Source organism: Hippoglossus stenolepis, chromosome 3 (assembly GCF_022539355.2).
Source record: "Hippoglossus stenolepis isolate QCI-W04-F060 chromosome 3, HSTE1.2, whole genome shotgun sequence".
Lineage (NCBI taxonomy): Eukaryota > Metazoa > Chordata > Actinopteri > Pleuronectiformes > Pleuronectidae > Hippoglossus > Hippoglossus stenolepis.
Window position 1 is genome coordinate 12,114,921 of NC_061485.1, and position 12,464 is coordinate 12,127,384.

At 41.6% G+C, this 12,464-nt stretch overlaps 1 protein-coding gene across 1 annotated transcript; it reads left to right on the forward strand.

The window, feature by feature from the left end:
* The first annotated feature begins 6,813 nt into the window (after positions 1-6,813).
* Positions 6,814-10,409, forward strand: LOC118104651 (mucin-3B). The gene is made up of 10 exons (XM_047339308.1): positions 6,814-6,821; positions 7,567-7,763; positions 7,988-8,112; positions 8,625-8,689; positions 8,784-8,986; positions 9,120-9,285; positions 9,381-9,545; positions 10,022-10,086; positions 10,186-10,256; positions 10,368-10,409. Exons 1-10 carry the CDS (start codon positions 6,814-6,816, stop codon positions 10,407-10,409), a joined length of 1,107 nt encoding a protein of 368 aa, XP_047195264.1.
* The last annotated feature ends 2,055 nt before the right edge of the window (positions 10,410-12,464 follow it).

Below are 12,464 nucleotides of genomic sequence, written 5' to 3' on the forward strand. Positions count from 1 at the left end.
ACCCTGCAAAGTGCTTCCCCATCAACAACCATTTTTACTTCATCCATGCAGACGTCAGCTGAATCCACAACAAGTGAATCCATGACGGCTACAACATCTACCACACCTACCAGTTCAATACCAGCATCAACCACCCAGACCACTGAAACTACAAAAACAACCCTGCAAAGTGCTTCCCCATCAACAACCATTTTTACTTCATCCATGCAGACGTCAGCTGAATCCCCAACAAGTGAATCTATGACGCCCACAACATCTACCACACCTACCAGTTCAATACCAGCATCAACCACCCAGACACTGAAATACAAAAACCAAACCGTCCCCATACAACCTCATCAACACTGCTGAATCACAACAAGTGAATCCATGACGCCTACAACATCTTCCGCAGTTACCAGTTCAATACCAGCATCAACAACCCAGACTATTGAAACTACAAATACAACCCTGCAAAGTGCTTCCCCATCAACAACCATTTTTACTTCATCCATGCAGACTTCGGCTGAATCCACAAGTGAAGCTATGACACCCACAACATCTTCCAAACCTACCAGTTCAATACCAGCATCAACCACCCTGACCACTGAAACTACAAATACAACCCTGCAAAGTGCTTCCCCATCAACAACCATTTACTTCATCCATGCAGATCAGCTGAATCCACAACAAGTGAATCATGGCGCCTACAATATCTTCCACAGTTACCAGTTCAATACCAGCATCAACCACCCAGACTACTGAAAACACAAAAACAACCCTGCAAAGTTCTTCCCCATCAACAACCATATTTACTTCATCCATGCAGACGTCAGCTGAATCACAACAAGTGAATCCTTGGCGCCTACAACATCTTCCACAGTTACCAGTTCAATACCAGCATCAACCACCCAGACTACTGAAACTACAAAACCACCTGCAAAGTGCTTCCCCATCAACAACCATATTTACTTCATCCATGCAGACGTCAGCTGAATCCACAACAAGTGAATCTATGACGCCCACAACATCTTCCAAACCTACCAGTTCAATACCAGCATCAACCACCCAGACTACTGAAACTACAAAACAACCCTGCAAAGTGCTTCCCCATCAACAACCATATTTACTTCATCCATGCACGTCAGCTCAATCACAACAAGTGAATCTTGGCCAACATCTTCCACAGCTACCAGTTCAATACCAGCATCAACCACCCAGACTACTGAAACTAAAACAACCTTCAAAGTGCTTCCATCAACAACCATTTTTACTTCATCCATGCAGACGTCAGCTGAATCCCAACAAGTGAATCTATGGCCTAAACATCTTCCAAGTTACCAGTTCAATACCGCATCAACCACCCAGACAAGTGAAACTACAAAAACAACCCTGCAAAGTGCTTCCCATCAACAACCATTTTACTTCATCCATGCAGGCGTCAGCTGAATCCACAACAAGTGAATCCATGACGCCCACAACATCTACCACACACCAGTTCAATACCAGCATCAACCACCCAGACTACTGAAACTACAAAAACAACACTGCAAAGTGCTCTATCAACCATACTTACCTCATCAACGCAGACTTAGCTGAATCCACAACAAGTGAATCCATGGCGCCTACAACATCTTCCACAGTTACCAGTTCAATACCAGCATCAACAACCCAGACTATTGAAACTACAAATACCCCTGCAAAGTGCTTCCCATCAACAACCATTTTACTTCATCCATGCAGACGTCAGCTGAATCCCAACAAGTGAATCTCTGACGCCACAACATCTTCGCAGTTACCAGTTCAATACCAGCATCAACCACCCAGACCACTGAAACTACAAAACAACCTGCAAAGTGCTTCTCCATCAACAACCATATTTACTTCATCCATGCAGACTCAGCTGAATCCACAACAAGTGAATCCATGCCTACAACATCTACCACACCTACCAGTTCAATACCAGCATCAACCACCCAGACCACTGAAACTACAAAAACAACCCTGCAAAGTGCTTCCCCATCAACAACCATTTTTACTTCATCCATGCAGACGTCAGCTCAATCCACAACAAGTGAATCCATGACGGCTACAACATCTACCACACCTACCAGTTCAATACCAGCATCAACCACCCAGACCACTGAAACTCAAAACAACCCTGCAAAGTGCTTCCCCATCAACAACCATTTTTACTTCATCCATGCAGAGCGTCAGCTGAATCCACAACAAGTGAATCTATGACGCACAACATCTTCCACAGTTACCAGTTCAATACCAGCATCAACCACCCAGACTACTGAAACTACAAAAACAACCCTGCAAAGTGCTTCCCATCAACAACCATTTTGCTTCATCCATGCAGACGTCAGCTGAATCACAACAAGTGAATCTATGCGCCTACAACATCTCCACAGTTACCAGTTCAATACCAGCATCAACCACCCAGACTATTAAACTACAAAACAACCCTGCAAAGTGCTTCCATCAACAACCATATTTACTTCATCCATGCAGACTTCAGCTGAATCCACAACAAGTGAATCCATGACGCCTACAACATCTTCCACACCTACCAGTTCAATACCAGCATCAACCACCCAGACTACTGAAACTACAAAAACAACCCTGCAAAGTGCTTCCCATCAACAACCATATTTACTACATCCATGACGTCAGCTGAATCCACAACAAGTGAATCCAGCCACAACATCTACCACTTCAACTTAACAGACACCTACAACATCTACCACACCTACCAGTTCAATACCAGCATCAACCACCCAGACCACTGAAACTACAAATACAACCCTGCAAAGTGCTTCCCCATCAACAACCATTTTTACTTCATCCATGCAGACGTCGGCTGAATCCACACAAGTGAATCTGACGCCCAAACATCTACCACACCTACCAGTTCAATACCAGCATCAACCACCCAGACTACTGAAACTACAAATACAACCCTGCAAAGTGCTTCCCCATCAACAACCATTTTTACTTCATCCATGCAGACGTCAGCTGAATCCACAACAAGTGAATCCTTGACGCCTACAACATCTTCCACAGTTACCAGTTCAATACCAGCATCAACCACCCAGACTATTGAAACTACAAATACAACCCTGCAAAGTGCTTCCCCATCAACAACCATATTTACTTCATCCATGCAGACGTCAGCTGAATCCACAACAAGTGAAGCTATGACGCCCACAACATCTTCCAAACCTACCAGTTCAATACCAGCATCAACCACCCAGACCACTGAAACTACAAATACAACCCTGCAAAGTGCTTCCCCATCAACAACCATTTTTACTACATCCATGCAGACGTCAGCTGAATCCACAACAAGTGAATCTATGACGCCCACAACATCTTCTACAGTTACCAGTTCAATACCAGCATCAACCACCCAGACCACTGAAACTACAAAAACAACCCTGCAAAGTGCTTCCCCATCAACAACCATTTTTCTTCATCCATTCAGACGTCACTGCTAAAACAAGTGAACCCATGACCCTACAACTCCCACACCTACCAGTTCAATACCAGCATCAACCACCCAGACCACTGAAACTACAAATACAACCCTGCAAAGTGCTTCCCCATCAACAACCATATTTACTTCATCCATGCAGACGTCAGCTGAATCCACAACAAGTGAATCCATGACGTACAACATCTACCACACCTACCAGTTCAATACCAGCATCAACCACCCAGACAAGTGAAACTACAAAAACAACCCTGCAAAGTGCTTCCCCATCAACAACCATTTTTACTTCATCCATGCAGACGTCAGCTGAATCCACAACAAGTGAATCCATGACGCCAACAACATCTTCCACAGTTACCAGTTCAATACCAGCATCAACCACCCAGACTACTGAAAACACAAAAACAACCCTGCAAAGTTCTTCATCCAACCATATTTATTCGCAGGCGTCAGTGAATCCACAACAAGTGAAGCAACATCTACCACACCTACCAGTTCAATACCAGCATCAACCACCCAGACCACTGAAACTACAAAAACAACCCTGCAAAGTGCTTCCCCATCAACAACCATTTTTACTTCATCCATGCAGACGTCAGCTCAATCCACAACAAGTGAATCCATGGCGCTACAACATCTACCACACCTACCAGTTCAATACCAGCATCAACCACCCAGACCACTGAAACTACAAAAACAACCCTGCAAAGTGCTTCCCCATCAACAACCATTTTTACTTCATCCATGCAGATCAGCTGAATCCACAACAAGTGAATCCATGACGCCTACAACATTTACCACACCTACCAGTTCAATACCAGGATCAACCACCCAGTCTACTGAAACTACAAATACAACCCTGCAAAGTGCTTCCCCATCAACAACCATTTTACTTCATCCATGCAGACGTCAGCTGAATCCACAACAAGTGAATCCATGACGCCCACAACTTCCTACCACCTACCAGTTCAATACCAGCATCAACCACCCAGACTACTGAAACTACAATACAACCCTGCAAAGTGCTTCCCATCAACAACCATATTTACTTCATCCATGCAGACGTCAGCTGAATCCACAACAAGTGAATCCCACACACAACTCTATCACAGCTACCAGTTCAATACCAGCATCAACTACCCAGACTACTGAAACTACAAAAACAACCCTGCAAAGTGCTTCACCATCAACAACCATATACTACATCCATGCAGACTTGAGCTGAGTCCACAACAAGTGAATCTATGGCGCAACAACTTCCTCCACATACCAGTTCAATACCAGCATCAACCACCCAGACTACTGAAACTACAAAACAACCCTGCAAGTGCTTATCCGTCCCCATACTTACCTCATCAATGCAGACGTCAGCTGAATCACAACAAGTGAATCTTACGCCCACAACATCTACCACACCTACCAGTTCAATACCAGCATCAACCACCCAGACTATTGAAACTACAAAAACAACCCTGCAAAGTGCTTCCCATCAACAACCATATTTACTTCATCCATGCAGACTTCAGCTGAATCCACAACAAGTGAATCCATGACGCCTACAACATCTCACAGCTACCAGTTCAATACCAGCATCAACCACCCAGACTATTGAAACTACAAAACAACCCTGCAAAGTGCTTCCCCATCAACAACCATATTTACTTCATCCATGCAGACGTCAGCTGAATCCACAACAAGTGAATCCATGACGCCTACAACTTCCTCCACAGCTACCAGTTCAATACCAGCATCAACCACCCAGACTACTGAAACTACAAAAACAACCCTGCAAAGTGCTTATCCGTCCCCATACTTACTTCATACGCAGACTTGACTGAATCCACAACAAGTGAATCCATGACGCCTACAACTTCTCCACCTACCAGTTCAATACCAGCATCAACCACCCAGACAATTGAAACTACAAAACAACCAAAGTGCTTCCCCATCAACAACCATACTTACTTCATCCATGCAGACGTCAGCTGAATCCACAACAAGTGAATCTATGACGCCCACAACATCTACCACACCTACCAGTTCAATACCAGCATCAACCACCCAGACAATTGAAACTACAAAACAACCCTGCAAAGTGCTTCCCCATCAACAACCATATTTACTTCATCATGCAGACGTCAGCTGAATCCAACTGAATCCATGACACCAACATCTACCACTACCAGTTCATACCAGCCCCCCAGCTGAAAAAACAAAGGCTTCATCAACAACCATTTTACTCATCCATGCAGACTCGCTGAATCCACAACAAGTGAATCCATCCTACAACATCTACCACACCTACCAGTTCAATACCAGCATCAACCACCCAGACTACTGAAACTACAAAACAACCCTGCAAAGTGCTTCCTCAACAACCATTTTACTTCATCCATGCAGACATCAGCTGAATCACAACAAGTGAATCTATGGCGCCAACAACATCTTCCACACCTACCAGTTCAATACCAGCATCGACCACCCAGACTACAGAAACTACAAATACAACCCTACAAAGTGCTTCCCCATCAACAACCATTTTTACTTCATCCATGCAGACTTCGGCTGAATCCACAACAAGTGAATCTCTGACGCCCACAACTTCTACCACACCTACCAGTTCAATACCAGCATCAACCACCCAGACTATTGAAACTACAAAAACAACCCTGCAAAGTGCTTCCCCATCAACAACCATATTTACTTCATCCATGCAGACGTCAGCTGAATCCACAACAAGTGAATCTATGACGCCCACAACATCTACCACACCTACCAGTTCAATACCAGCATCAACCACCCAGACTATTGAAACTCAAAACAACCCTGCAAAGTGCTTCCCATCAACAACCATATTTACTTCATCCATGCACGTCAGCTGAATCCACAACAAGTGAATCCATGACGCCTACAACATCTTCCACAGCTACCAGTTCAATACCAGCATCAACCACCCAGACTACTGAAACTACAAATACAACCCTGCAAAGTGCTTCCCCATCAACAACCATATTTAGTTCATCCATGCAGACGTCAGCTGAATCCACAAGTGAATCTATGGCTACAACATCTAACACACCTACCAGTTCAATACCAGCATCAACCACCCAGACTACTGAAACTACAAAAACAACCCTGCAAAGTGCTTCCCCATCAACAACCATTTTTACTTCATCCATGCAGACGTCAGCTGAATCCACAACAAGTGAATCTATGACGCCCACAACTTCCTCCACACCTACCAGTTCAATACCAGCATCAACCACCCAGACAACTGAAACTACAAAAACAACCCTGCAAAGTGCTTCCCATCAACAACCATTTCTACTTCATCCATGCAGACGTCAGCTGAATCCCCAACAAGTGAATCTCTGACGCCCACAACATCTACCACACCTACCAGTTCAATACCAGCATCAACCACCCAGACTATTGAAACTACAAAAACAACCCTGCAAAGTGCTTCCGCATCAACAGCCATATTTACTTCATCCACAGGTCAGCTGAATCCACAACAAGTGAATCTATGAGGCCCACAACATTTACCACACCTACCAGTTCAATACCAGCATCAACCACCCAGACCACTGAAACTACAAAACAACCCAAAGTGCTTCCCCATCAACAACCATTTTTACTTCATCCATGCAGACGTCAGCTGAATCCACAACAAGTGAATCTATGATGCCCACAACATTTACCACACCTACCAGTTCAATACCAGGACCAACCACCCAGACTATTGAAACTACAAATACAACCCTGCAAAGTGCTTCCCCATCAACAACCATATTTACTTCATCCATGCAGACGTCAGCTGAATCCACAACAAGTGAATCAATGACGCCGACAACATTTACCACAGCTACCAGTTCAATACCAGCATCAACCACCCAGACTACTGAAACTACAAAAACAACTCTGCAAAGTGCTCCGGTATCCGTCCCAATACTTACGTCATCAACGCAGACTTCGGCTGAATCGACAACAACTAAATCCATGACGCCTACAACTTCCTCCAGACCTACCAGTTCAACACCAGCCTCAACCACCCAGACTACTGAAACTACAAAAACAACCCTGCAAAGTGCTTTCACTTCTACAACTTTATCTGCAACCACTATAATTGAATCTACAACTCCTGAGTGTAGAGATGAGGACTGTCAGTGTGCCAGCGGTATCTGTAAATACAATTCAACACTTGGACGCTGTCAATGCCAATGTCAAGATTTTGTCTTCGGTGATATCTGCTCTTTCGGAGACAATGACACCTCTGCCCATATTGGTGAGATTTTTTTATTCCATAATGCAATACTTCAAAAATATTTCATTAATTGAGAGCCATGAAAAGCTGAAAGTATAAGCTTTGAGCAATTAATTTAATTTACATTTTTTGTGTTTTGGCTTTTTGTTTTTACCCAATGTCCTATTTAAAAAACAATGTTACAATATACTGTGCATTTAATGGTATTTTAACGTCAATGTCCCCTGTCTCATGTTTTTTTGCAGATACCGGAGCAATACCAACTCGAAAAACAAATTTTACCTTGTCAATCCAGATGGATTTTCAGCTTGCTTTTAATGATTTAAACTCAACTCAATCACAAGAATTCATCAACACATTAGTCCTTCAGGTAAATATTATTTTTTCATTGTTACACAACGTAATCATCATGACCTCTGCCAAGGAGGTTTTATTTTCTTTACTTATCGATGTCTGTCAGCAGGTTTACACAGAACCTACACAACTTAATTTATTGAAAAGATAAAACAATCCTCTGATATTTGATCTCTTTGTGTAACTTGAAGGATGCATCCATCAAGGCTAATGCCATATCTTGCCATGAGATAGAGAGAAAAAAATATTTCTGCATCTGCCCCCTTATTCTAATCTTATTAAAAGGTTAATGGCTTCTTCCCTGGTTCATACCCCAACCTAATGAAGTTTCAGTAAAACAGGTTTAGTAGTTCTTTCGTAATTGTGATAATAGTCAGACAAAACAGCGATGAAAATAATTTCCTTGGTGGAGGTAAAAAATAATTACAGATATTTGTTTTATAGTGACTTTCGCTATAAAGTATTCAAAAACAAGTATTTACTGCCATAAGTTTGTGTAACTTTAATACTGTTTGTTTTATGTTCCAGCTTCAAGCCCTATGCAAAGAAGCGGACCCACAAAGCTTTGAAAAAGTACAAATCATCAAGTTATCGTAAGTTTATTTGAACTTAAAGCAATTTAACTGACTTTTTAATTCAATGCAGTCTGAGTTTTTGGGTTAATATCTATCTATTTTGCTCCTGTAGAAACGGAAGTGTTGTTGCAGCGAGTGTGGCAGAATACAGCTATCTAAATAATGAAACACAAATCCAGTTTGTCAACACTGAGCTTGAGAGGGTGTTGACTGATATCTTGAACAAGACAAGTAACCTAAATAAGATTTCTCAGGCCTTTGGTAACAGCAGTGTGAAGTTAAATGAAATCACCTTCCTACCACCTGAAATTAACAGTAAGTGTGTTACTACCTTTGACATATTGCAGCTTTTTAGTTTTTTCATTGAATATGTTTCATTTGTTTATATTTGCATTATGGTACTAAAAGTGTTGAAAAAAATAAACACACCACTTTTTTGTATTTTTAGATATTACAGAACTGCAGCCTTATGTTAACTGCACTGGGTTTGCTAATTACACTGCTGAGATAAGTAATGGTCAATGGCAGTGTGTTGGACATTGTAAAACCGATCCTAATTACTGCAATCAGCATGGACAGTGCCTCAATGAAATTCACAAAGGGCCTATATGTCGGTAAGACAAAACATTTACTTCCATTAAATATACTTGAATGCTCGTAACATACACTTTTTATCAATGCAATTCACCCTTGTTTCTTCTCATCCCAGGTGCTTTGAGTCAAGCCTGCTGCAGTTTTATGGTCCACAGTGTGAATTCTCCCGCCGGGGTCCAGGTTTCTATGGAGCCCTGTTTGGATCATTGGCAGGAGTACTCCTGCTCTTGATTGTCATTGTCATTGCTGTCTTTGCCAAAAGGAAATATACAGGAATTTGGTGAGCTATGATGCCTGAAAGGAATAGTTCACCCTGAAATGAAAATTCACTTATTATCTACTCACCCCTATGGCATGGAAGGGTGGGTGAAGTGTTTGAGTCCACAAAACACTTTGAGTATCAGGGGTAAACAGTGTAGCTGATTAGTGACTTATCTTCAGATGTAATAATACAGAAAAAAACACAACATGCCTCCATACTGCTCGTGTGGTGTCAACCAAGTGTCCGGAAGCCCCGACATTCATATTCGACTCGAAACGTTTTAAAGCCTACAAAGTTTACCCCTGAGACTCCAGAAGTGTTTTGAGGACTCAAACCCCCCCCCCATCGGCGTAGGGATGAGTAGACAATGAGTGAATTTTCATTTTTGGATGAGCTATCCCTTTAAATGCATCTACCAGTACAGTTATGTCGATGGTCAAAGTTGCAAACACCGACATGTAAAACTAATCATAATGTCTCTATTTTAGTAAAAGGAGCTACACCTTTAACAGAAGACTGTCTGTTTTGGAGGATGATTTCTTTGACTTCTCTGATTCAGGTGTGTTCTGGCTTTCTTCTATTCGTTTACATATTTTAGAATTTCCCCAGCAAGGACTTGAAATTTGCAAGGTTTAACGTGATCATATTCTTTTTACAGCGTACTATAACTTGGGAATGAAAGACCCTTACTTATCAGAGGCCTATAGACCCCATCTAGGAAAAGTGCCGGTATTCATTTTTTTTTATCATTATTCTCGTATTACGCTTCTCAGCTATAACTAAATGTAAGCTCATCGTAAACATATTGATATTAATATGGGATCCTTCTTGTTTCTTCAGGTCACAACAAACGATCCAGAGGTGTGGGACATCAACCCCTAATGAAGGCTTTGGTCTGGACAATTATAGTTTGATTCGAATATTTCCTTGAGTTGTCAACTGTATATAACACATGAAGGGACTTATTAGTATTTATGATGATTTTATTTAAGCTTTATCAATTTTAATCAACTGTAGCATCTTGTGTCCTATAAAACTGAGCATTCAAATTCAGACTCCAGTGTTTTATTAATACTATTTTATTAATGTTTGTCAATGTTTGCATTTACTTTAAATGTCAGCAACTAGCAGTGAGAAACAGAAGGTTAAAAAAAAGACACAACCAAGTCAAGTTTTAGGGAGCAGGTGGACCCAAAAATGCAGAGACAAAAATATAACCAAAAGTGTCCTTTAATTACGGCAAGGTTCTTACAAAAAAAGGCAAAATCCAAAAACAGAAAGAGGCTAAACAGAAAAAACAGATAAAGAGACTAGGAAACACTAGAGCTTACAAGAGAGGGATGATGGAGGAGACATGACGACAGGGTGGTGAGACGGCCATGTAAGATGACAAACTGACAAAGGGAAGCACAGACTTATACACACAGGGGAGGCAGGATGATTGGACACAGGTAAAACACATGAGTAACAGGTGCAGACAATCACAGGGGCCCCAGAAACAGGACAAAGACTGGAAGTAAAGTAGGGAAACACACAAGGAGCAAAACTTCAAAATAAAACAGGAAACTGAAAACTCAAGGAGAACACAAATCCAAACACAAGGAAAACCAGGTACAGGCTAAACAAAAAAATCCCTCCACAATCAAAACAAAAACAATCCTCATTCAGGAGGCAAAGTCCACAGTCATGACAATTCGTTCTGTCTCTTTCTCAAACTCTTGTCCTGGAGTTGTTTCAGCAACGTTGTCTTCACACAGGAACATGCTGACATGTTATCGTAAAATTCTTGGTCTGGTGGTTTTTACCTCAAGTCTACATCTTCTCAGAGTGCACAGAATAATTTCTAGAATTAGATGCATTGGGAAACCACACAGGCAACTTGTGGTAGCTTGTAACTGTTAAAAACTGAGACTGGAAATGTTGTTGATTTTCATGCAGTCTAATCCATGTGACCCAGTGCAAATTTACCAAGTTGAAATTTAAGATCTTATATCCGAGTAGCTCTGATTTGTAGCATTCTGATACATTGGGTCAACACAATAGCCATGCAATATATCAACTGTGTCAGAGAGATTTAGGGGATTTGTATTTGGATCCATTACAAATTAGCTTGGTTATCCCCAATAAGAGGGTGATGGTTGCTTATGGACGTCCCGCTGAGTCATTACTATCCCCTGTCACTAGATGGCATACATGCATTAACTTTTATAGCTGTTTTGCCTTTGTAATAAGTTAGGCGGGAGGAATATTGAAAGGCAGAGGGATCAAGTGAGTTTCATTCAATTTGTAATGATTTGATAGGAGTGATCTGAAAATTCTTCATGCTTTAAATAACCTTAACAGTGGTAATTTGCACTGACAGCAAACCAGGTACCCCGGCTCAACGACAGTCCAATATTATTCCTAGTGACCACTTAAATTGCGTCTGTAAATCTCTTTTGCTGATCCACAACAGAAATAAAGAGTTCTCGTTGTCTTTTCATCTGAAAGGGTAAATGGCTATTTGTCTCCAACTAGTGGCTAAAGACAGATTTGTGACCAGTTTCTTTACGTTCACAGATGGACTACATATTCAAAACAAGTGCTTTGAACTGGGTAAAATTTTACCTGCAGCACTTCAGCCTGAGTTAAATATTCACAACTATGTCCACCCTTCACAGCAAATGAAAAGTTACACCCAAATAAAAAGAAAAACTGGTCATTGCAACCAATGTAAGCAATTTGCATATTTTCCAATCAAGGTGCATAAGTGGGATGGAGATCAGAAGACCCAGAAAAATCCCATCCAAAAGCAACAGAACATTTAAACTCCAGTTTTTCCCCCTTTGAACATATGACAGGTTAGGATATAGCAGAAAGTATCTGTCGTGTACATAACAGATACAAGCGTACACGTTTGACAAGATATATAAATAAAAGTGAATCTGGGTCAGAGGC